At 41.6% G+C, this 27131-nt stretch overlaps 1 protein-coding gene and 2 long non-coding RNA genes across 10 annotated transcripts in view; 2 read left to right on the top strand and 1 right to left on the bottom strand.

Moving 5' to 3' along the window:
- Positions 1-1548: 1548 nt before the first annotated feature.
- LOC125753566 (uncharacterized) lies at positions 1549-5196 on the top strand. Its single transcript, XR_007405684.1, has 2 exons — positions 1549-1912; positions 4924-5196. It is a non-coding gene; the product is annotated as an uncharacterized LOC125753566 (long non-coding RNA).
- On the bottom strand, positions 3366-26951 carry LOC112673500 (uncharacterized). Its single transcript, XR_003144822.3, has 3 exons — positions 26353-26951; positions 7893-7946; positions 3366-4430 (listed from the first exon to the last, which is right to left on the bottom strand). It is a non-coding gene; the product is annotated as an uncharacterized LOC112673500 (long non-coding RNA).
- Positions 15959-27131, top strand: part of KIZ (kizuna centrosomal protein) — a 130965-nt gene continuing 119792 nt past the window's right edge. For 3 of the 8 annotated variants that reach the window (XR_007405682.1, XM_025469110.3, XM_025469109.3), the window contains exon 1: positions 15982-16190. Coding sequence is in view for 5 of the 8 variants with exons in the window: in XM_025469110.3 (XP_025324895.1) it covers positions 16003-16190 (188 nt within the window). In the remaining 3 variants the exon portion in view is untranslated. Of the gene's footprint in view, positions 16191-26939; positions 27074-27131 lie in introns of those variants that run through there. The other 5 variants (XM_025469114.3, XM_025469115.3, XM_035705530.2 and 2 more) reach the window with 4 other exon arrangements.

The raw sequence follows: 27131 nt of genomic DNA, 5'->3' as shown, positions 1-27131 counted from the left end.
CCCAGTGCCCGTCACCCATTCACTCCCACCCCCCGCCCTCCTCCCCTTCTACCACCCCTAGTTCGTTTCCCAGAGTTAGCAGTCTTTACGTTCTGTCTCCCTTTCTGATATTTCCCACACATTTCTTCTCCCTTCCCTTATATTCCCTTTCACTATTATTTATATTCCCCAAATGAATGAGAACATATAGTGTTTGTCCTTCTCCGACTGACTTACTTCACTCAGCTGTTTTTGCTTTTTTAAATTTTTTTTGGCTTTCTTCTTTTGTAGAGTTGTTTTGCATCTTTTAGGTTCTTTGCATGTCCATATGTATTCTAGAAATGGCTTGTCAATTTCTACCAAAAAAAAAAAAAAAGCCTGCTGGGATTTGATTTTGATTGGAATTCCATTGAATCTATAGATCAGTTTGGGGAGAACTGACATCTTAACAGTGTTGAGTCTCCTGACCTAAGGTTTTCTCCATTTACTTGTCTTCTTCTTCTTTCTTGTTTGTTTGTTTTTTTTAAGATTTTATTTATTTAGAGAGAGAGGCAAAGACATAGGCAGAGGGAGAAGCAGGCTCCTCGCAGGGAGCCAGATGTGGGACTTCATCCAAAGGCAGACACTCAACTGCTGAGCCAGCCAGGCATCTCAATTACTTAGGTCTTCTTTAATTTCTCTCAGTGATATTCACAGTTTTCTCTGTATAAAATATCCATATCTTTTGTCAGATTTATCCCTAAGTATTGCATTTTTATGTTATTATACATGTATTTTTTAAAAATTTCAATTTTCTCGTTGCTTGTTGCTGGTTATATACAGCATGGACTTTTAAAATATATTGATCTTTTATCCTTGAACCTTAATAATCTCACTCATTAGTTCTTAGCAAGCCAACAGAAACCAGAGGTCAGCCATAGTGTGGTGTCCCTGCTCCCTTTAGCCAGTTTAGAGGACATTTGTTACATAGATGACCATGGGTTGACCTCTATTTCTCTATGTGCTATGGGATCTTTTTTTTTTTTGAAGATTTTATTTATTTATTCATGAGACACACACACACACACACACACACAGAGGCAGAGGGAGAAGCAGGCTTCACACAGGGAGCCTGATGTGGGATTCCATCTGGGGATTCCAGGGTCATGCCCTGAGCCAAAGGCAGCTGAGCCAAAGGCATGCCCTGAGCCAAAGGCAGTTCAACCATTGAGCCACCCAGGTGTCCCTGCTGTGGGATTGAACAAGAAAATCATCATCTCCAAGCCTCAGGATAATAATGCTTCTCTTGCCAGGATCTTGATGGTATGTTAAAGGCCCACCCAGAGCAAACACTCAGTACATGCCTAATATTCTAAGCCCTGTATGAAAATTTCTTTCTTCTTTGTTTTTATTTAAGATTATTTATTTATTTATTTATTTATTTATTTATTTATTTATCTATCTATCTGAGGGAGTGTGCAAGCAGGGGGGCGGGAAGAGGGAGAGAGAGAATCTGGAACAGACTGCATGGAACCCCACTCGGGCTTAGGGCTCTATCTCAAGACTGTGAGATCATGACCGGAATGTAAACCAAGAGTCGGTCACTTAACCAACTGAGGCACCCAGGAGCACAGCCCTGTATGGAAATTTCTTTTGCACCCCCAAGTGCCATCACCACTTAGGCCCAGACTCAAAAAGTCCTTACTTGCTGCGCTACCATGAGATACTCCATTAAGGAACCAAAGGCTAGGTTCTTAGCTAATGTATATGCTGTTTCTAAACAAAGCAGATTCTGTCCAGGCCCATTTTTTCCCTTGGTGTCCTGGAAGTGACCTTCATAGTCTCTTTACAGCCAAAGGCACCCTGTATCACTTTGCCTGCAGGTGTGTTTTGGTCCTGGGCTGCCTTGGAAAATGTGTAGAAGACGGGAAACACTAGGAGCAGCCTTCCATCAGTGAGTAATGGGAGTAGGTAGGCAATAAAAATCCTACTTCCTCATCCCTCAATCAGATGATTCTGTTCTACGTAGTCGCTGAGGTGTCCCAGTTGCATTGGGTCATAGTTGCCCATAGCAGTAACCGCTCATTAAGGCACTTCATGTCGTTTCCTTTCCTTCCCTGTCTCACACCCTCTCTTTCTCAACTGCTTCCTGGGATCACCCCCTAAACAAACCAATTGTGTATTAATTAATTAATTAATTAATCCCTTGCCTTGAGATCTGCTTCCAGGACTCAACCTAAGGAAGGTCATTTAACAAATGATCAAGCTAGTTAGTAGCAGAGCTAGAGTTAGAACTCCAGTCTTCTGGCTCCAGATTATGTCCTTTAGACTTACTCAATAGGGCAGTGTACACTTGAAACAGTGATGATACAACATTGAGCAGCATGTACTTGGGTACTAACTAACAATGCTGGACTGACTCTGCCATGCTTGTCTCTTAAGGCTATTATTACAAAGTAATAGATCTGACTCTTAGGTAGTTTCAAGCAGCAACAGAAACAGCGAATAGATTGAAGGTGGGGCTCAGGTGTAGATCACTAAGGCCAAGAAAGGATAAGTTTTCTAAGAAAATGGAGTAGAAGTGGTATGGGGTATTAAAAAATGTCTAATGGAAATTGGAGAAAGGGGCCTTAAAGTGGTAGAGCACATCTGTAAATATGACTAAATGATGTAAGTTTCAAAACCATGGCACATATACACATCTGATGAATGACCCACTCACTCATAGTGCTACAGTGGAATGGCACTGTGGTGTACCAGAAAGATGCCTATCTCTATGATACTATAAAGCCAATTTAAAAAAAGTAAATAGTAACTGCATTGTGTCACCAATGTCATTATCATAGTATATGAAATAAAACAAGTCCACTGGATGAGGACTGATTAAATTATTTCATGTAATATCTGTAAAATAAAACATTGTATAACTATTTAAAAAGAATAGGATGAAAAAAAAAAAAGAATAGGATGGATCTACAGCTCTCCATATCCTAATATGGAAAGATCTCCAAGATACGTTAAGCAAAAATGCAAGATGCTGAAGAGTGTAAAGAATAACACCATTTATATTTTAAAAGATATAATAGCTATATAGATAAAAATATATATAGATACACATATAGACGTGTGTAGAATAACTCAGGATGTCTAATTTATTTTTTATTTTTTATTTTTTTAGAAAAGTGTTTTTTTTTTTTAAGATTTTATTTATTTATTCATGAGAGAGAGAGAGAGAGGCAGAGAGACAGACAGAGGGAGAAGCAGGTTCCATGCAGGGAGCCTGATGTGGGACTTAATCCCAAGACTCCAGGATCATGTCCTGGGCCAAAGGCAGGCACTAAACCGCTGAGCCACCCAGGGATCCCCAGGATGTCTAATTTAAAACATGGCAATTGGTTGCCTCTGGGAAAAGAAACAGAAAGGTCTGGTGACAGGGATATTTTCACTGTATATCTTTTCAGTTGAATTTTGCATGACATATTGCTTTAAAAAATAATGAAATATGAGAACTCTTTTGGAAGCCAATTGCAGCAGAATGTAGGTAAATCATTGAATGATGCAGGACCATGTGGAAAGAGAGGTTCCGCCCATAACTATACCAAAGCCCAGATATAAGAGTGAAGCCGTCTTGAACAGTTGAGCCTCAGCTGAGCTCCTGGTTGAATGCAGCCTAATATGCAACCCAGATCACCCAGCTGAGCCCAGCCAAGTCACAGATGCATGGTGAATAATAAGTCATTTTTCTTTGAAAACACTAAAATGCAACTAAAATGCACACACATGGAAAAAGAAAGATATATAGGAGAGGAAAAAAAAAATTGTTGAGTGCAAAAGAGTGACTTTCCAAAGTAGAATTCTAAGGTAAGTACGAGACACGTTTTAGCTCACTTTCATTGCTGCTAAGCAATAGCAAGTAATTAACTGTGTACACAATACCAGTCCTGAATGAGGGCATTCTACAGTAGGGATCCAGTGATACAGTAGAAATCACATAGATTTAAGACTTCAGCAATCTCCTTAACCCCAGACCCTCGATGAAATAGTGATGATAACATACACTTTGCAGAGCTCTTGTGAGGCTTGAAGAAGATTCCCAAAGATGATCCTCGGCTAGAAGACAGTAGGTGTGTAATAGTCATTGGCTTCTTCAACCATTGCTGTCCACCTCAGCTGTATCAAGTTACTTGATGCTGCATTACAAATAATCCCAAAACTTAATGGCTTAAAATAACAAGGATCATTTATTATCTCATGGTTTCTGTGGACCAGGATTCAAGAGCAGCTTGGCTGGCCAGTTCTCTCTAGCAGATGTTGTCTAGAGCTGCAGTCATCAGGAGGTTAGACTGGGCTAGAGAACCCACTCTCACCCATTTGCATGGCCCCTAAGTACTGCCTGTTAACAGGAAGCTTCAGTTACTCGCCCAGTGGCTCCTTTCCAAGGATCTCTCAGGTGTCCTCACAATACTGTTTACCTGAAAAAGAGAGCCATCCTTGAATATCATCACCATCGTAGAAGTTAGCCTCAATTCAATGTAGGAGTGTACTATATACAAGGGCATGAATTCTTGGTGGAAAGGAACACTGAGGGGCTGCTATGAGTTGAGTTGTGACCCCCCACCCCCATTCATATGTTGAAGTCATAAGCCCCAGTATCTCAAAATGTGACTTTATTTGGAGATAAACTCTTTAAAGAGATAATTTTTTAAAAAATTTATTTATTCATGAGACACACACACACAGAGGCAGAGACATAGGCAGAGGGAGAAGCAGGCTCCATGCAGGGAGCCTGATGTGGGACTCAATCCCGGGACTTCAGGACCATGCCCTGGGCCAAAGGCAGACGCTCTATCCCTGAGCCACCCAGGCATCCCTTTAAAAAGGTAATTAAATTAAAAAGAGGTCTGTGGGGTGGGACTAATCCAATGTAGCTGGTGTTCTTGTAAAAAGAGATTAATACATATGCAGGTACAGAGGGAAGACCACATGAAGACATGGGGAGAAGGTGGCCATCTGCAAGCCAAGGAGAGAGGCCTCAGAAGAAACCAACCCTGACGGAACCTTGGTCTTGGGCTTTCCGCCTCCAGACTGTGAGATGATAAATTCCTGTTGTTGAAGCCATCTATTTGTGGAACTTTGTTACAGCAGCCCCAGCAAACTAATGCAAGGGTCATTGTGGAAGCTAACTTCCATATTGACCATCCTGTTGCATTTAAGAAATAACAGCTTCCTCAGACACAAGGATACATATTGCATAATTCAATTTATTTTTTTTTAATATTTGTATTTATTTATGATAGTCACAGAGAGAGAGAGAGAGAGAGAGAGGCAGAGACACAGGCAGAGGGAGAAGCAGGCTCCATGCCAGGAGCCCGACGTGGGATTCGATCCCGGGTCTCCAGGATCGCGCCCCGGGCCAAAGGCAGGCGCCAAACCGCTGCGCCACCCAGGGATCCCTCAATTTATTTTTTAAAAATATTTTATTTATTCATGAAAGATGCACACAGAGAGGCAGAGACATAGGGAGAGGGAAGAAAAGCAGGCTTCCCGTAGGGAGCCTGACAGGGAACTCGATCCCAGGACCATGGAATCATGACCAAGGCCAAAAGCAGATTCTCAACCACTGAGCCATCCATAAGCCCTGTATAATTCTGTTTATATGAAATTTTCAGAGTAGGCAGATCTGTAGAGACAGACAGTAGATTGGCAGTTGTTAGGGACTGGAGGTCCAGGGAAATGAAGAGTAACTGCTAATGCATGAAGGATTTCCTTTGGGGGTGATAATATGTTCTGGAATTACAGAGTGGTAATGGTTGCATAATTTTGTGAACATACTAAAAACCACCAATTGTACACTTTAAAAGGATGAATTTTATAATATGTGAACTACACTTCAATTTTTAAAAATGGCTTCTTGTTGCTAATCTGCCCATCAGTTGGTATTTTGGGGTAATATTTTGGGCTGAGTTCTAGTCCCCGAGTTGGGTTGAAGAACACTAAAGAAATATATGCCAGTCTTCCTCTCTGCAGCAGACTTACAATTGAGTTGTGGTAATGAAAAATTGGTTTAAAAATACTTCCAATGCATTATTTAAAAGGCTGCCAAGAGTCCAGTTAGAGTCTAGCTTGAGGAAGTCTACCACTGGGGAGAAGCAACACCTTGGTCACTCCCCCATTGGCCTGTTCCAGCTTTTGCTCAAGCTGCAGTGACCCACCCTGTCATGCATCAATTGACCCAGGCCTCAATTTCCCTGATCCAGAAAACATTTGCCATTGTGAAGAGCCAAATATAGTAGTTAAGAGTTTGAGTCCTGTGCTATATCGTGATGGTTGTAATATCCTCTTCTTATGAGCTGTGTGGCCTCAAGTTGGATTGTGTGCCCTTGATGTACCCTAACATTTGATGATATTTGTTGGTGCTTGGGTGTGTGCACACACACAACCATTAACAAAATGAACCAGTTGCCATATTCTTTGGTTACATGTAAAAATAACCTTGTCCTCAGAGAGACATTGGAACCATTTGCTTATTGAATGTTTTCTAGAGACCAGGCCTGTGCTAAGAGCTTCTCAAATGATACCTTATTCACACCTTACAATAACTCTGTTAAAACAATATATCGCTACCCTCATTTTTGAAATGAGGCAAATGAGGCATTCAAGATATTAAGAAATGGGCTCACACAGCTAGTATGAGGCAGGGTCAGAATTTGAACTCAGGTCTTCAGATGTCAAAGTATGTTATTTTTGACAATATGGTGTTACATGCCCCTTCCAATGCCCTTCATTTCTCCTCTTGAAAGTTGGTGGGCAAAGATCCCTACAACTGCCAGGGCTGACACAAAAGTAGTGAAACTGAATCATGGATTGAGGTTCCCTACTGAATGCCACCTACTAAGTCCTTGGTGATAAATTCAAGTGAGTTGACTTCTCCGAGGGGGCATGTGAGGTTTGATGAAGGAGGATGGAGAGAAAGCTGGGAAATGCCTTTGAAAGACAGACAAATAGAAGAAGCAAAATGTGGGCACTTACCTCTGATGGCTCTCTCCATCTCCCCAAGGGATATTCTTCTTGCCTTCTGAAGTGATGCTAACTTCTGTTTATTGAGGGCTAATTCTACCAGACAGGATTCTAAGTGCATCGCACAGGTCACCACATTTGATTCTCTCCCTCTCTCTCTTTTTTAAAGATTTTATTTATTTATTCACGAGAACCACACACAGAGGCAGAGATATAGGCTGAGGGAGAAGTAGGCTCCTTTCAGGGAACCTGATGTGGGATTTCATCCCTGGATTCCCGGGCCAAAGGCAGATTCTCAACCACTGAGCCACCCAAGCATCCCACATTTAATCCTCTCAACATGCCGGAAGAATTTGGGGCATAGCAAGTTTAAGTAATCTGCCCAAGTTTGCATAGCTTGTAAGAAGAGGTGGTAGTATACCATGCAGAGGGGGACCTGAGCCAAAATTTTTTACTTCTGTATTCAACCACTTCTCTAGGACACCACGGCAAGTGTTTGCTGGAACAGGGAGGGTACTCTGTGTGGCAGCCACCATTCGAGTGCCCCAGGAATGAATGAAGTCAACATGTCTACAAAGACACATGATATAGATAATTGTAAACAATGAGAAGCGGAACATTATTCATCCAGTGCCCTGTCACCCTATAGACATAAACACACAACCATCAAATTAAATACTATTTATTATGTAAAACCCTTTGGTTTCAACCTGTCTGTGAGTTGTAAGAGCAGGCCCAGAGCATCCCTTTGTTTCCAATCCTTCTAGTTAGGAGTACTTGTTGAACCCTGATGAGAAGTGCATCCAAGTGGCAAACAATTATGAAATCCACCAAATGACTTTGGAGAAGAATCTTAGCATGCAAATATTGTTCATGCATGACACCAGCACCCACACAGATTCAGGGCTGCTGCTCACCTCCCACAGTTGCAGAGCAGTCCCTGCCAGACAGAACCAAGTCACCATCCAGTCCTAATGAAAGAAAAGAGTACATACAAGGATTTAGTGCTGCAGATCTATTGCCTCTAAGGATTCCTCTCTGTCAACAAAGGGATAATCCTGAAGGTCTCACGGAAGCACAAATTCAAGGACTTCATGGAAATCATAGGTACGCAAGAGCTGTGAGACAAAATGCACCGGTCTCATTTAAGAAGTCTATAGTTAGGGGGCACCTGGGTGTCTCAGTTGGTTAAGCAACCAACTTCTGATATCAACTCAGGTCTTGATTTCAGGGTCCTGAGTTCAAGCCCCATATTTGGGCTGCATGCCCAGCATGGAACCTACCTAAAAAGGAAGTGGAGGAAGAGGAGGAAGAGGACGACGACGACGACGACGACGACGATGACGCCGACGACGATGACGACGATGAAGAAGGAGGAGTCGTCTCTAGCTGGAGTCATTTAAATGCCCTGTTATTCTATTTCTGGCTGTTAAATTTAGCTTTCACAGAGCTTGTGTATTTTAGAAACCCACATAGTAGATGTTGACTTACATGATATGAAATAAAATGAGGAAATCCATGTTTTCACTTTATTTATTGGAATTTGCACTCAATTCTTATTGTTTCAAATTAGCTGTTATAAATGCCTTTGAACAAAATGCTCTCAGTAAGCATGCTCTCCTGTATTATTAGTCCAGGTTCTCTGGAGAAACAGAACCTATAAAAAAGATGATAGATAGATAGATAGATAGATAGATAGATAGATAGATAGATAATCTGGAGAGAGAGAGATTGATGTATTTTAAGGAATTGACATATTTAATCATAGGGGCTAGCAAATCCAGCATCTATATGCAGGCCTGCAGTTTGGACATTTCAGTAGGAACTGATGCTGCAGTCTTGAATCCAAAAGCAACTTGGAGGCAGGATTCTTTTTTTCCAGGACCTCCAGTCTTTTTTCTTAAGGACTTCAATTGATTGAAAGAGGCCCATTCAATTGTGGAGGACAATTTGCTTTACTCAAAATTTATTGATTTAAATGTTAATCACATCTTAAAAATACCTTCACAGCAACACCTAGACTGGTATTTGACCAAACAACTAGACACCATGGCCTAGCAAACTTGACACATAAAATTAATGATCACACTGCCTCTCTTGAACACCATCACCTCCCACCAAGGATGGCACCTCACATTCTAGTTCCCACCTTTCTACCTCCTCATAACTTATGACCTCCCCTTGTGCTTATGCATCTTGTCACTTTCTCTCTAGATCTTCATTGTCTGACATAGTAGCCAGTAGATACACATGTACTGTAAAAGTTAAATTTTAATTAAAATGAAATGAAATCTAAAATCCAATTCCTCATTTGCACTAGCTGCATATCAATAGTCACATGTAGCTATTGGCTACCATATTGGACAGCACAGAATAGAACCTTTGCATTATTGGTGAAAGTCTCATTTAACAGAGCTACTCTAGATGCTTCTTCCTCAGATATTGACAATCTCAGAATTCCAGGTTTGTAGTCTTCTTGACCATCTGGATGCTCCTGTAAATCCTCTTTGATAATGTTGTGGAAGGGCATTTGGATGCACTTGTATAATTGTTCAACAGAATGCTGTGTATGAATCAGGCTAAGTAATGCCAGCTGCTAAAACAAACAACCTCAAAATAGCAATGGCTTAACACAATAAAGGCTTATTTCTTGTCCAAGTCACATCCTCTGCTCTTTGCAGTCATTCCGTGTTCTTCCAGAGCCACAGTGTTCTCCACTGGAATCTGACTGTAGTGGGCCAACAAACAGAAAATGGGGAAGAGAGTATAGAATATTTGGGGGTCATCCTTAGGAGTGGCTGCATCACTTCCACTCACATTCATTGGCCAGACTGGGCCATATAGACCCATCTAACTGCTAGAAAGCATCAGACATGTAGTGCCAAAGAGGAAAATGAACCGAATGGTGAACACATAGTGCTATATCACAGCATGTAGAAAATTGCATTTATCAGTGAACACTATTCCTCCAAACAATGAAACATGTCTACATAAAAACCCTCCTGCATACATTATAATTTTACACATCTCATACAGAAAAATAAAAAGTATCAGTAGGTATTGATGAATAATAGCAAATAGTGAGTTTCAAGGCCATGTAGAATGGCGGTTAAGAAAGGATGGACTTTAGAATTAGAAAAGGTCTGTGTTTGAATTCTAGCACTACTGCTAGCTGGCCAAGAACATACTGACAACATAATCTTAGGCCAGTTGCTTAAACTTGTGGTGCCTTCAAAAGGACAGTCCTGGGGTTTAAATGATGCAACAAATGCTTACACCAGCAAATGCTGTGACAAGGAGGGGTTACATAAACATATACATGTGACAGCCTCTTCTATCTTTTTTTTCACTCCTACGTTCTACTTTTGAGTCCTCTCTTCTTACAAACTGTATTTTCTAATAGCATAGGATGCAATGTCTAATATTTTGGTAGAGTGATGGCAAAATGAAATAATTTTCCATGTTTGGTTTGTTGTAGGTTTAGTTGTACCCCCCCCCTCACAAATTCATATATTGAAGTCCTAACTCCTAAAACCTCAGAATGTGACCTCATTTAGAACTGGGGTCATTGCAGATATAATGAGTTAAGATGAGGTCATACTGGAGGAAGGAGGGCTCTAATCCAACTGACTAGTATCCTTATAAAAGGAGACATTTGGAGACATGCATGCACACGGGGAGGACACAACGTAAAAATGAAGTAGAGATCAGGGTGATGCATCTATGAGCCAAGGAATGGCAAAGATTGCCAACAAACCACCAGAAGCTAGGAGAGAGGCATGAAATAAGTTCTTCATAGCCCTCAGAAGGAGCCAATCCTGCCAACACCTTGATCTCAGACTTACAGCTTCCTGAACTGTGACACAATAAATTTTTGTGGTTTAAGCCACCCAGTGTGGGGTACTTTATTATGGCAGCCCTGGCCAACAAACATAATATCCAAGCAGTTATTGACTCAAATATACAGGATCCATTTGTAAAATGGCATTTAAAAATGTAAAGTTTAAATTGTAAAATTCCAATTTCAACATATTTCCAAAACCAATTTTCCACTCATAAATCTGTTTTTGAGCTTACAAAATCAGCAGTTTTTCTTTTCTTTTAAGATTTTACTTATTTAGGGATCCCTGGGTGGCGCAGCGGTTTGGCGCCTGCCTTTGGCCCAGGGCGCGATCCTGGAGACCCGGGATCGAATCCCACGTCGGGCTCCCGGTGCATGGAGCCTGCTTCTCCCTCTGCCTGTGTCTCTGCCTCTCTCTCTCTGTGTGACTATCATGAATAAATAAATAAAATCTTTAAAAAAAAAAAGATTTTACTTATTTATTCATGAGAGACACAAAAAGAGGCAGAGACATAGGCAGAGGAAGAAACAGGATCCCTGCGGGGAGCCCAATGCAGGACTCTATCCCAAGACCCCGAGATCACACCCGGAGCCAAAGGCAGATGCTCAACCACTGAGCCACCCAGGTGTCCCACAAAAGCAGAGTTTCATATGGATCATCCTAGGATCCATGATTACAGGGATAAAACACTGTCTTTCCTTGCTGTATGTTTAGTGGGGCTCCTGGGAACCCATATTTAGAACTAAATTCATTAATACCACACAGCTGTGGCCCTGGCCAAGTCCCTTACCTACCCTGAATCCTTTTCTTCTTCTAAAAAATAAAGAGGTGACAGATTCTCTCTTTCACCTATGACATTCGGTAGCTTATAGGAAGCCTTGTGGGTCCAGGCAGACTTGTAGGCCTGCAGTCCAGGTAAGTGAAAACAGAGCTGCTTATAGAAATCAGCTCTACTAATATAAAGGGATTTAAAAATAATATTGAAAGACCATACTACAGCAAATTAAATTTCTAAGTAAAGAACACTGAATTTATTAGAAGTGTCAACATTCAGAATACATAATTTTAGCATACTCTAGAAATATTCACTTAGTTTGCTATATTTTGTTTTTTTTTCTTTTTTCTTTTATTTATTTATTTTTTTAGATTTTATTTACTCATAGAGACACACACAGAGAGAGAGAGAGAGGCAGAGAGAAAAGCAGGCTCCATGCAGAGAGCCTGACGCGGGACTCGATCCAGGGTCTCCAGGATCATACCCTGAGCTGCAGGCAGCGCTAAACCGCTGCGCCACCAGGGCTGCCCTATTTTATTGTTAATAAAGAAGGTTCTATATCTAGATTTGTCATATGTCATTAATAAATCATTTATAAAATGCAGATTATAATTATTTTGAATTATCTATTTACTGTTTAATTATATTTAAGTTTAGGTTCCCCTAAAATGGCCTAATAAAAATTTGAGATGCTAAGTGACTGCTTCATCTGCTTACTCTGTGTATTTGCTGAAAATAATTAGTTATATCAATTGAACTTTTTTTTCCTTTAAAAAACACATCTGGGTGAGGCTGAATCTAAATAAAATATGCTAAAAATATGCATTATTTTTGCCAGTGTGGTGGGTAAAATGTAGTTTGCACTAAAATGAGCAAAATAAACCTTTGTACATGACCATAGAATCAATTTGGTATAATGATTTGATATAACAACTAAACACAGAGTATTAGTACTACCCTGAGAACCAGGCAAGAGGACCCCTGCCTTGGCTTCTGTATATTAATAGAGTCTGTTCTGGCCCTTTTCTGGCCATGCTACTCCACACAAGGGAAGAGGCCCCAGTATATACTTGTCTGGAACTCACATACACACACACACACACACCCTTCTTCTTTTTTTTTTTTTTTAAGATTTTATTTATTTATTCATGAGAGACACAGAGAGAGAGGCAGAGACATAGGTAGAGGGAGAAGTAGGCTCCATGCAGGGAGCCCAATGTGGGACTTGGTCCTGGGACTCCAGGATCACGCCATGGGCTAAAGGTAGACACTCAACCGCTGAGCCACCCAGGTGTCCCCACGCACACCTTTCTTAGAACACATTCCAGGTAAGTACCACTCTGACATGCTTTGCTCAAGGCCTTGGAGCTTGGCAAGCTCCAAGGCCTTTAGAGACCTCTTTCCTGGATCATTCCTGAAAGGGTGACTATCACTGGTGGGCTCACCATTAGGCTTGGTGTGTGGCTATGAGAGGCTAAGGTGGACTGGGTTGGGGGACACATACATTCCTGTCTGTTAGGAAGCTCCTCACAGTGCTTGATTGAGCCTCAAGTGGTAGAGGGTAAGTAGGGGAAGAAGTCACAGAACTAAATCCCCCTGTGGCTTTCCAGGTTATTAGGAAGGCACATTGGTCAAGGTAGGAGGAAAGAACAGTTTATCTACAACTTGTCATTGTGAGTTATAATCATTTCATACTTCAACAGATAGCATGAAGGCCTCCAAGTACTCTAGCCCTGGACCTAACAAATAAGAAGAGCAAGCCGAGTAACATCATAATTGTATATTGCCAACCTTTAAGTGGTCCATCTATCTCGCTAATGATCAATTTGCTACCTTTAGTCACACCTTGCACATAAGAATAAGTGAAATTAGTGGCTGAGAAAAGAAACCAAGTGAAGAATAAGAGACTAAAGAAACGCTATAGTGTAGTTCTTCTTCTACTCTGTGGGTTTGGAATATGTTTTTCTTCAGGAAGCTTATGCCCCAAGATGATGACAGTCATAAAAAGTGATGTTTACTATGTGTGGGGCCCTTTTATAAGCATTACACACATTAATTAGTCATTATAACAATGGCATAGGTGGGTCCTGCAGTAACAGCCTCCCCATTCTACAAGAGGAAGTCTGGGCATGGAGAGAGTGACTTGCCTGCAGTCACACAGCTAGGTGGAGGAAGAGGAGATTCGAGCCCAGGCAGTCTGGCTCCAGAGGCTCCGCTGAAGGATTCGACAGGGCGTTTGTCCACTGAGTCACGTCTGCGCAAACAAATGTCTGCTTCACAAGCAACTAGTTAGCCACTCTTCCCTCTTCACAACCACATCCTTGGGGCAGCACGGACTTTCCAGCAAGCAGCTGTTCTTTTTTTTTTTTTTTTTTTATGGGGGAATGTTTTATTAAGAATAAAAAAACACACACACACAACTTCCTGATAACATTTTAGAGCAAAAATGAATAAAGAAGATGCAATATTTCCCATAACAATATCGAAGAAATAACATCAATGAGTCCAGAAAATATCTTTAGGAGATAACATGGTGTCACTTTGCAGAGTTCTGGGTGAAATCTTTTCTGAATCACCAAATTCAGACATCTGTAAAACAATTTCAGATTAAGTTGTTAATTTCTGTTTACATCCAGTTTAGAAATTACCATGATGATTTCCCTCCATTTCTTAGAAAATGTACTTCAATAAGAGAAACTTGACGTTCTGGATTGGTAAGTACCCTTTGAAATTCCCAGAGATTAACCTAAAGAAAAACTGCAATATCTGTGTGTGTGTGGCAGGGGGCGGAGTATATGTGTAGGCGCCCCAGAAGCATGACACCCAGCATGTTGTGGACTTGACCATTTCCATCCAATTCCGCAGAATTGCTGGTTCACCACATCAGCCCAGGAGGAGGACATATCCTCATTTCAACAGACACCTCCTCAGGGTCCTCTGCTGTGGAGGACAAGTCTCTGAGTCCATGAGCTGTCTCATTCCCTATGAGAGTCTTCAGAGGATGGGGATACCTGCAGGTCTTCTTAGAGAACTCTCGAGGGGACAGGCACACAAGTTCCCTCACTCTGAATGACACAATAAACTATTGGTCAAAAGAAACACAATTCCCAGACATAGAAGAAACTCTGATACTTTGTATCTTTAATCTGCCTTCGATACATGAAAACCTACAAAAAAGTGTGATTTGTTGACCAAAATTCCTATTTTCCTTTACTTTCCAGTAAGCATGACCTTTCCAAATTTCCATATAGAGTGGAAATACATTATTGAGCCCTTAAATGCCAGTGCAAATGATGAGACGTTACAACTGCACATCTACGGTCACACTCAGAGGCATTAGATTGGTCATGCAATAATTTCCATTCCACAATGAATTTGTCAGTCTCTTCTGTAAGAAATACAATGATAACACAGAGCACCTATAACCTGACATGAAAAACCATTTTGCTAGATTCATGAACTTGGCATTGTTTTCCTGAGGTATAAACCGAGGTCAACATTGAAGTTGAAGTGACATGAAATCCATGAGTCCACCTCTTATGTGTCAGGAGGTGTCACAAAGGGGGTGGTAGCAAAATCTTCCTGAAACCTTATATTCACTGGGAGGCGGGGCAACTCCCTTGGGATAAGGGTCCTTGTCAGTTTCCTTGTCTTCAGTCTTAATATAGGAGGTAGGGAAGGGAACATGATATAATCAACGTGGTTCAAGTAGGCTGGATGCAGTTATCTCCTGAAAAATAGACATTTAATTCCTTTTGTACCATTTCCAAGCCACGACCAAATGTGTCCATATTTTTGGGGAGACTTCTCCATCTACATTTTGTGCAAGTAAAACTTTGCACACTCATACGTTATTGTTTCGCAAGCAGCTGTTCTATTGTCAGGGCTGAGCGCAGAGTATTTTGGGTTGTCTTCTTTTATGGTGTTTTGTTCTGCCTCTTAAGTGTGGTAGGAAACAAAGTTTAGTGCAGCGCCCCGCTCAGAAATCCTGAAGAAGGGAGGGAGAGGTGGTAGGAAGGAGAGGATGAATCCGGGAACACTGGTGCAGCTTGATGCCGCGGGCGGAAATAACCTACTGAACTGCTCCTACCCAGCGGCGCTCCCCACAACCCCTCAGCCTCTACCAAGGTCCTCACGGAGGCTCCCGGTCGCGGGGAGGGCCAGGGTCTCTCCCGCGAGAATTCTGAAGGGCGAGGGGAAAGGGAGACGCCAGACTCGGGAGAGGGAAGCCGGGGAACCGCGCCCCCCCCCCGCCCGGGCCGCGTCACCCACGCGGAGAACCTTCCCAGGGCCTCCGAAGCTGCGCGCGCAGCCTCACAGCACGCCCCGCCCCCGCCCCGCCCCCCGCGGCGCCTGCCCCGCCCCCGCCCCGCCCCTCCGCGGCGGCCGGCGCCCGGTTTACCGCGGTGCATGGTGGGGCCGTCGCCCCGGACAACCCGGCCCCCCACCCCCGCCCGGAACGCGGCTGCTCCTCGGCGGTGCTGGGGCAGGGGGCGCGGCGAGGGCGGCATGCGGCCGGCCTCCCCGCCTTCAGCGCCTCTGGCGAGCTCCGACTACCACGAGAGGCTGGGCCGCCTCCAGCGCGGGCTGCGGGACAGGTACGTCTCCGGGGCCGGGGCGCGCGGGGTGGGCCCGGCCGGGGGTCAGCCGGCGCCCTAACTCCGCGGCCTCGCCACCCACCACCCCCGCCCACCCCCGCCGTGTTTCTCAGAGCCCGGGTCCGCCCGGGACGCTCCCCAGGCTCCCGGCGCGGCCTAGAGGACAAAGTTCCCCAAATACGGTGCCCGCCGTCCTCACGGGAGGGCTCCCACCGGGAGATGCGGCCGCGTCACGCAGTTTGCCCAGAAGCGACACTGGGAGTCCTCTGCCTGCCACTCTCATCACGCCTCGTGGATTTCCCTACTTCCCTTCTACACGCCTCCTCCCTTGTCTCTCCTAAGATCGTCATCCCTCCCTGACAGCTGCACTGCATCAGCGATGACAGCCTGGGCACGCAGGCGGGGGAGTGTGTGTGAGAGAGACAGACACAGAAAGACAGAAGCATCTGCCCTGTTTGAATGCAGGAGACATTTTTTGGGGCGGGGGGAACGAGGGCTGGCCGGATTTCCAGCAAAGAGGTGACATTTACAGAAGGAGAAGTCCAGCTTCCAGAGGGTTCGTGATACTTTGATTAAGACGTGAAGGATGAGAGCCACTAGATCTAAGAGCACAGAGAGAAAATTATAAAGCAATTTACTATAAATAACCACATAAAAGATAAATTGTTGGAACTGTTATTCAGCTGCTAAATTAATTGGAGTTGGAAATCTCATTAGTTGACAAGAAAGGAAATAGATATTTGGATCTCTTGATAAACACAGCGTTTAATGAATGTTAAAAGTTACAAAATCATTTCAGTGAAGAGGAGAGCTTTGTGTGTGGCAATTCTAAAATGACAATGATAATTACATATAAGGTAAAGGCAGTAATAGGTGGTTATAAAAAGGAATTATATTCATCTTAGCCTCGATTTAATTCTTGTCAAATATTTATAGAACATCCGCAACAGGCCTCCTTAATTGCCCTCACCATATTTTACCCCTTGATCCTTTTCTATATCCTATTTTCTTTCTGACATACTGCCACTCACCCACTCCAGGGACCTCCTCACCTCCAACTTAAAAAAAACAAGACAAAACAAAAAAACAAAAACAAACAAACAAACAAAAAAACACTTCCTGCAGTGGTTTCCCTATGGCAAGTATTGATCATCCCATTCCCTAATTTACGTTATCTCTATTTTAATACCACTGTAGATAAATGGCTTGAGTGACTTGCTCCCTGCTTAGAGAGAGAATTCCAGGAGGACAAGAACCATATTTAGCTGTATCTTTAGCTGGTAATAGAGTACCTGAGGTGGAGGAGGAGCTTGACAAATTGTTGAGTGAATGGCAGAGATCCCAACGTCAACCAGCCAGGACCCAGCAGTTTTGAATGTCACGTATACAACACTGTAGCCACACATTGTCACTAAATCTTGACGATTTACCAGTCAACCAGGGAAAGTGAAGAGTATGAGATTTCAAAAATGGTATTATGTCTGCACATACCTTATAATTAAAGGAGAAGACACTGCTCTGCACATCAGCACACCTAAAGTGCTTTTGCTCTGTTAGAAGAGTAGCTTAGTGTTCTTAGGCCTTTAGTTACTTGTATCTCTTAGCCCAAGTTCTAATTTTAAAATGTTGCTGGTTAAAAAATAAATAAATGAATAAAAAATAAAATGTTACTGGTTTAAATGGCATTCTTTTTGAACTAAGTTCATTGTGAGGTATCATTTTTACTTTCTGTGCTAGGAACACCTGGTGGTTTATAGTCCTTATGGTATAATAACTGTGTAATGATTAGTACTCACTTTATGTTTAACACTTAAAATGTTTTAACTGTTAATCAAGGTGAGGCTGTTGAAATTATATAAGGAATTCAAGTAAAATTTTGTAGCCTATTCATGGTTCTACACTTGGAGGTTTTTAAAAATTGTTAAGTTGGTACAAAACTGTTGCTATGTGTTTTCATCTTTCATTTAAAAAAATATTTTTTTTAGAGAGGAAGTGTGGAGGGGCAGAGGGAGAGAGAGAGAAGCCCAAGTAGGCTCCTCGCTGAGCGCGGAGCCTGACATGGGGCTTGATCTCACTACCGTGAGATCATGACCTGAGTGGAAATCAAGAGTCAGATGCCTATCCAACTGAGACACCCTGGTGCTCCTTATTTTTCATCTTAAAAGTCCATAACTAACTTCTCATGCATAGTAAGTACAGAGGCATATAACTTTAGATGCAGAGAAACTTGGGTTCTGCTCTACAAAGAATTGTGTGACTTTGAGCAGGTTGTTCAGCTTCTCTGAACCTTGGCTGTTCACCAGAAATGAGGAGCACTGAATTACATGTATGGTAAGGCCACAGATTTGTTTTTTCTCTAGTAATGAGCTTCAAACTAAAAGAGTTGAATGTTGTAGTTTTACAAAGAAACAAGTAATGAATATCATTGTTTGTATCCTATTTGAGTGTTTGAATGTACCTGCTTTTTGTTTAGTTTTGTTTTTTAATCACTCTCACTGACTCTAAAACTTCAGAGTCATTTTAAAGGCTGCATCCCTGGGTCATCCCAGCTGCTTTATCAGTCCAGAAATTTCCTGGGGGTAGGAGATAAAAACAGCCTGCCCTTTTCTGGCCTTCTTAGAGCTGGCTCACTGATGGTCTAATATAGCTGGTCTAATAACTGGGCCTTTCCCTGGTAAGTAGTATATTTCTAGCCCAGTTCGTCTTAGCTGAAGTCACACATAAATGTACTTTTACATTCTTAATTTTATCCTCTTTGAGTATGGTGTTTTCTCTGCACTCGGTGAAATCAATCATAGAATCTTAAAGAGCCTGCTGGAGTGACTTTGTTACAGTGTGTGTAGTGCCACATGCATGGTAGAAACATGTGAGTGGAATTGACTCTTATAATTATATAAAAACATCCCTTTAAAAGGCCCATTAACCAGTTTTTTCAATGCCAGTATTGATTCAGAGTGAGATATCATAATAGTCCAGAAATTGATTCTGAGATATTAGCTAAGTGAAGCTGAAGTTGGTATTGAGACAAAAACAGAATAACAAGTGCTTAAAAGGAGAAAAGGGAATCATGTGGCTACACTCTTAAGGACTAGCAGCTGTGTAAACCTTTGAATGGTCGAGGTGAGGGATGCAGGTGACTAAAACCATGGACTGTATTATGGGTATACATCCCAGGGTTGGGTGTTTCAGAGATTCTGAGATAAAGATTTAGTATGTAGGGGTTGCAAGGTCATCTTCCACATAAACCTTTCTCTGGCTTTTTATTGGAGTAAATATCTTGTTTTAAGTCTTAAATTTAAAATAGAAATGAAAGACAGCATTCAGAAGCTCTGAAGCGTGGATGAGGAGGTTGGGAAAAGGGCCTGTGATGAGATTAATGAGATTAGCATCATGTTGTACGCAGTGGAAGGCCAGGAGGTGTTTGTAGTTTTTCACCATCTGAAGCGCCATAATAGGTAAGTGTGACTGGCAGATGTGTTTATCTACTGAAGACAGAGGAGCAATGAAGAAGTTCTATGTTCATGATTAAAAAAGAACTTGCGGCACAGGTGGTGATGGATTCCTAAAAAGACTGTGGTCGTTTTTCACTAGAGGTTGTAGGTGAATTTTTAAAATTATTTTGAATTAAATTCAAGCTCGCAAAAAAGTTGCAAGTATAGCAGAAAGACTTTTAGTATTTCCCTCACCCAGATTCCCACTCTTAACATTTCATTATATTTTTTCTGTTTTTGTCTATCTGCCTGTCTAAAATTATTAGTCTTTTCTGAACTATGTGAGAAACTGCAGATAATGATGCCCCATTACTCCTAAAAACTCAAGTGTCTATTTCCAAAAATAAGGATGTTCCCTGACATGGATGCACCCTATGACTCTCCTAGTGTGGAAATCAACGCTGATACCAGTCCACAGACTCCAATCACATTTCACTACCTGCCTATTTTGCCAGCTGTCCTAAGACTGTTTTTTTCTTTTCTTTTCTCTTTTTTAAGATTTATTTATTTATTTATTCATGATAGACAGAGAGAGAGAGAGAGAGAGAGAGAAAGAGAGAAAGGCAGAGACACAGGAGGAGGGAGAAGCAGGCTCCATGCCGGGAGCCCGACGTGGGACTCGATCCCGGGACTCCAGGATTGTGCCCTGGGTCAAAGGCAGGCACTAAACTGCTGAGCCACCCAGGGATCCCCAAGACTCTTTTTTCTTTTCTGGACCAGGATCCCATCTGTGTACTCATTTGTTACATCCTTTCAGTCTCCCCCAGTATGGAGCTATTCCATAGTTGTTTCCTATCTTGTATTCTGACAATTTCATAGAGTCCAACTCTATTACCCTTCTAGAGGGTAATCCTCAAGCTGGATCCATCTAATGGTTCCTCATGATAAGACAATGATCACACTTTCTTGGCAGGAATAACACAGAAGTGAAGCAGGATGTCAGGGCACAAGGTCACAGATACACTTAAGGGTCCTTCTGTCTTTGTAATTTAATGATAGATGGCTCACTGTTCATTCTTCATTAACTAAGTATCCTACTAATCATGAAATTTTAGAAGCCGCCAAAGTGACTAATAAACAATTCTAACATGGAAGCAATTATGCCATATTTACTTCTAAGTTCACTCTTATTTTTTTAAATTTTAGTTTAGTTTAAATTCAGTTAACATATATTATTAGTTTCAAAGGTAGAGTTCAGTGGTTCATCAGTAGCTTATAACACCCAGTGCTGCTAATCATATCACATGCCCTCCTTAATGTCCATCATCCAATTACTCCAGCCCCCCACCCACCTCCTCTTTAGCAACTCTCAGTTTGTTTCCTAGAGTTAAGAATCTCTTATGGTTTATCTCCCTCTCTGATTTCATCTTATTTTATTTTTCCCTCCCTTCCCCTATGGTTCTGTTTCTATTTTTGTTTTTAAGATTTTATTTACTTATTCATGAGAGACACAGAGAGAGGCAGAGACACAGGCAGAGGAAGAAGTAGGCTCCCCTTGGGGAGCTTCATGTGGGACTCGATCCCAGGACCCTGGGATCACGACCTGAGCCAAAAGGCAGAAACTTAACCACTGAGCCACCCAGGTGCCCCTTTATTGTTCTGTTTTGTTTCTTAAATTCCACAGATGACTGAAATCATATGGTATTTGAGCTTCTCTGACTGACTTATTTTGCTTAGCATAATATCTTCCAGTTCCATCTACATCATTGCAATCTCTCTCTCTCTCTCTCTCTCTATATATATATATATATATATCTCATATCTTCTTTATCCATTCATCTGTTGATGGACACTTGGGCTCTTTGCATATTTTAACTGTCATGGACATGGCTGCTATAAACATTGGGGTGCAGGTACCTCTTTGAATCTCTATGTTTGTATCCTTTGGGGTAAATACCTAGTAGTGCTATTGATGAGTCATAGGGCAGCTCTATTTTTAACTTTTTAAGGAACCTCTATATTGTTTTCTAGAGTGGCGTGGCTGGACCAGTTTGCATTCCCACCAGCAGTGCAAGAGGGTTCCCCTTTCTACAGCCCTGCCAACATCTGTCATTTCCTGACTTATTCATTTTAGCCATTCTGACTGGTGTGAGTTGGTATCTCATTGTGGTTTTGATGTGTATTTCCCTGATACCTAGTGATGTTGAGCTTTTTTTTTTTTTTTTTTTTTTTTTCATGTGTCTATTGGCCATTTGTATGTCTCCTGTGGAGAAATGTCTGTTCCTGTCTTCTGCCCATTTCGTTACTGGATTGTTTATTTTTTGGGTGTTGAGTTTGATAAGTTCTTTATATATCTTGGATACTAGCCCTTTATCTGATAAGACATTCTCAAGTATCATCTCCCATTCTGTAGATTGTCTTTTGGTTTTGTTGATTGTTTCCTTTGCTGTGTAAAAGCTTTTTATCGTGATGAAGTCCCAGTAGTTCATTTTTTATTTTGTTTCCCTTGCCTTTAGAGACTTGTTTAGCAAGAAGTTGCTGCAGCTGAGGTCACAGAGGTTGCTACCTATGTTCGCCTCTAGGATTTTAATGGATTCCTATCTCATGTTTAGGTCTTTCATCCATTTTGAGTTTATTTTTGTGTATGGTATAAGTACCTCATACAGGAATTCAGCAAAGTGGCAGGATATAAAATCAATGCACAGAAACCTGTTGCATTTCTATACATTAACAATGAGACAGAAGAAAGAGAAAATAAGGAATTGATCCCATTTATACAATTGCACCAAGAACCATAAGATACCTAGGAATAAATCCAAAGAGGTAAAGAATCTGTACTCTGAGAACTGTAGAACACTTATGAAAGAAATTGAGGAAGATACAAAGAAATGGAAAAGCAAGGGGCAGGGCAAGATGGTGGAGGAGTAGGGTCCCCAAGTCACCAGTCCCCACCAACTTACCTAGATAACTTTCAAATCATCCTGAAAATCTGGGAATTCGACCTGATATTTAAAGAGAGAACAGCTGGAACTCTACAGAGAGAAGAGTTTGTGCTTCTATCAAGTACAACTCGTTTTTAGCCACTCTGCACTAAGCAAAATGACTAGAAAGAGGAACTCACCACAAAAGAAAGAATCAGAAACAGTACTCTCTCCCATACAGTTACAGAATTTGGATTACATTTCAATGTCAGAATGCCAATTCAGAAGCACCATTATAAAGCTACTGGTGGCTCTGGATAAAAGCATAAAGGATTCAAGAGACTTCATGACTGCAGAATTTAGATGTAAATCAGGCTGAAATTAAAAACAAATGAGATGCAATCCAAACCGGAGGTCCTAATGACAGGGTTATTAGGGATAGAGAGAACATTCCTTAGCATCTTAAAAGCCATCTACGAAAAGCCCACAGCAAATATCATTCTCAATGGGGAAATACTGGGAGCCTTTCCCCTAAGATCAGGAACAAGACAGGGATGTCCACTCTCACCACTGCTATTCAACATAGTACTAGAAGTCCTAGCCTCAGCAGGCAACAAAAAGAAATAAAGGCATTCAAATTGGCAAAGAAGAAGTCAAACTCTCCTTCTTCACAGATGACATTATACTGTACATAGAAAACCCAAAAGACTCCACCCCAAGATTGCTAGAACTCATACAGCAATTCGGCAGTGTGGCAGGATACAAAATCAATGCTCAGAAATCAGTGGCATTTGTCTACACTAACAGCGAGGCTGAAGAAAGAGAAATTAAGGACTCCCATTTACAATTGCACCCAAAAGCATAAGATACCTAGGAATAAATCTAACCAAAGAGGTAAAGCATCTATACCCTAAAAACTGTAGAACACTTCTGAAAGAAATGGAGGAAGACACAAAGAGATGGAAAAATATTCCATGCTCATGGGTTGGAAGAATTAATATTGTGAAAATGTCAATGCTACCCAGGGCAATTTACACATTTAATGCAATCCCTATCAAAATACCATGAACTTTCTTCAGAGAGTTGGAACAAATAATCATAATATTTGTGTGGAATCAGAAAAGACCCTGAATAGCCAGGGGAATATTGAACAAGAAAACCAGAGCCGGGGGCATCACAATGCTGGATTTCAAGTTGTACTACAAAGCTGTGATCATCAAGACAGTGTGGTACTGGCACAAAAACAGACACATAGATCAATGGAACAGAATAGAGAACCCAGAAATGAGCCCTCAACTCTATGGTCAGCTAATATTCGACAAAGCAGGAAAGACTATCCACTGGAAAAAAGGACAGTCTCTTCAATAAATGGTGCTGGGAAAATTGGACAGCCACGTGCAGAAGAATGAAACTAGACCACTCTCTTTCACCAGACACAAAGATACACTCAAAATGGTTGAAAGATCTAAATGTGAGACAAGAATTCATCAAAATCCTAGAGGAGAACACAGGCAACACCCTTTTTGAACTTGGCCACAGCAACTTCTTACAAGATACATCTATGAAGGCAAGGGAAACAAAAGCAAAAATGAATTATTGGGACTTCATCAAGATAAAAAGCTTCTGCACAGCAAAAGAAACAGTCCACAAAACTAAAAGACAACCTACGGAATGGGAGAATACATTTGCAAATGACCTATCAGATAAAGGGCTAGTATCTAAGATCTATAAGGAACTTATTAAACTCAACAGCCAAGAAACAAACAATCCAATCATGAAATGGGCAAAAGACATGAACAGAAATCTCACAGAGGAAGACATAGACATGCCAACACGCACATGAGAAAATGCTCCGCATCCCTTGCCATCAGGGAAATACAAATCAAAACCACAATGAGATACTACCTCACACCAGTGAGAATGGGGAAAATTAACAAGACAGGAAACCACAAATGTTGGAGAGGATGTGGAGAAAGGGGAACCCTCTTGCACTGTTGGTGGGAATGTGAACTGGTGCAGCCACTCTGGAAAACTGTGTGGAGGTTCCTCAAAGAGTTAAAAATAGACCTGCCCTACAACCCAGCAATTGCACTGCTGGGGATTTACCCCAAAGATACAGATGTAGTGAAACAGCAGGACACCTGCACCCCGATGTTTCTAGCAGCAATGTCTACAATAGCCAAACTGTGGAAGGAGCCTTGGTGTCCATCGAAAGATGAATGGATAAAGAAGCTGTGGTCTGTGTATACAATGGAATATTCCTCAGCCATTAGAAATGACAAATACCCACCATTTGCTTCAACGTGGATGGAACTGGAGGTATTATTCTGAGTGAAGTAAGTCAATCGGAGAAGGACAAACATTATATGGTCTCATTCATTTGGGGAATATAAATAATAGTGAAAGGGATTAAAGGGGAAGGGAGAGAAAATGAGTGGGAAATATCAGAGAAGGTAACAGACCATGAGAGACGCCTAACTCTGGGAAACGAACAAGAGGTAGTGGAAAGGGAGGTGGGCGGGGGTGGGGGTGACTGGGTGACGGGCACTGAGGGGGGCACTTTACGGGATGAGCACTGGGTGATAGGCTGTATTTTGGCAAATTGAACTCCAAAAAAAATATACAAAAAAAGAAAGGAAAAACATTCCATGCTCATGGATTGGAAGAATAAATATTGTTAAAATGTCTATGTTACCCAGAGCAATCTACACATTGATTCAGTGTGATCCCTATCAAAATATTGTCGATTTTTTTTCTCAGAACTGGACAAATAATCCTAAAATTTGTATGAAACCAGAAAAGACCCCAAATAGCTAGAGGAATGTTAAAAAAGAAAACCAAAGCTATTGGCATCAGAATTCTGGACTTCAAGCTATATTGCAAAGCTGTATAATCATCAAGACAGTGTGATACTGGCACAAAAACAGACACATAGATCAGTGGAACAGAATAAAGAACCCAGAAATAGACCCTCATTTCTATGGTCAACTAATCTTTGACAAAGCAGGAAAGAATATTCAATAGACAAAAGACAATCTTCAGCAAATGGTGTTGGGAAAATTGGACAGCCACATGAAGAAGAATGGAACCGGACTACTTTCTTACAACCATACAGAAAAATAAGTTCACTCTTATTTTACAAAGTAAAGATGTGTGTAGTGCTACTACCTAAAATGGCATCTCTATGATTTTTCTCTCTTGGAATCTTGTTTCCGTTTTAAATATAGGTACAGGGCAGCCCAGGTGGCTCAGCGGTTTAGCGCCACCTTCAGCCCAGGGCCTGATCTTGGAGACCCGGGATCGAGTCCCACGTTGGTCTCCCTACATGGAGCCTGCTTCTCCCTCTGCCTGTGTCTCTGCGCCTCTCTCTCTCTCTCTCATTAAAAATAAATAAAATCTTTTAAAAAAATAAACAGGATGCCTGGGTAGCTCGGCAGTTGAGCGTCTGCCTTCAGCCCAGGGCGTGATCCTGGAGACCCAGGATCGAGTCCCACATCGGGCTCCCTGCATGGAGCCTGCTTCTCCTTCTGCCTATGTCTCTGCCTCTCTCTCTGTGTCCCTCATGAATAAATAAATAAAATATTTTAAAAATTAAAAAATTAAAAAAATAAACATAGGTACACCCTAATTAAGAATAGATTGTGTTCCTAAGCAATGATTTGGTATTTGGATTTTGGACCGCATTTCCCTTTAAAAGAATTTGGTTAAATGGTAGTTTCCATTCTAGATTATGCTAAGCAAAGAAATTGACTTAACTTCTAATATAGCTAATAGTAACTTTTGGCATTTTTTTAAAAAGGGAAAACATACCTGAAGGAAAACAGAAACTGATAATTAAGAGCTCCCAAAGGGGAACATGGGCTCAGCCTCTTTTCCTCAGCAGACCACCTGAGGTCACCTTCTGCTGGATTCCTTCTCTTTGATTCACAGTCTCTCTTTTTTTTTTTTTCTCCATGCCATTTTTCTTGCAGACATTATGCGATTTCTCTTTTGGCCATTAGTTCATGTTAATTTGGCTTCAGTTGAAACTAGTACTTAGGTGGTAGAGCAGAAACCCCTAAGGTCAAACCCCTTGTAGTTAAAACCCCTCAAGAGCTCTTTCTGGGACTGGCTAGTCCTGTTCAACAGTTTTACCCCCCAGCGTCTTGGTTTTGCCTATTGCCACCTCCTCTGCTGCCTATTTCCTTTACCTCTTACCAGGCTTGGGTAGAGCTGTGTAGGATAAGCTTTGTCTTCTAGCTTACTGTCAGCACTCACCTGAACAGCACAAGCTAAGTCTTTACTGGAGAGTAGTTCCAGGGAATAGCAGTCAGTGACAAATCATCACCATGATGATTTGTGATGTCACAAAGTTATAAAAAAAGAAAGTTATAAAAAAGAAATTCCTCCAAATTCAAAGTAGTAGGGGACTTGGTCTTCATTAAGTATGAATGGAACTAGGTCTACTTTTCAAAGACATGGCTCTTCTCAGGCTTGTCTACTAGGGAGCAGAGCAAGCTACCAGTCTTCAATTGAAAGTGGATTTGTGGAAGTATGTTGTCTTGACCTGGTAAAACCCTCATTACTCAAATGCCGCTATCTCAGAAAAA

The sequence above is a fragment of the Canis lupus genome, chromosome 24 (genome assembly GCF_003254725.2).
Source record: "Canis lupus dingo isolate Sandy chromosome 24, ASM325472v2, whole genome shotgun sequence".
NCBI classification, from domain to species: Eukaryota; Metazoa; Chordata; class Mammalia; order Carnivora; family Canidae; genus Canis; species Canis lupus.
Note: the sequence above shows the minus strand (reverse complement) of the source record. Positions and strands in the feature narration are given on the sequence as shown.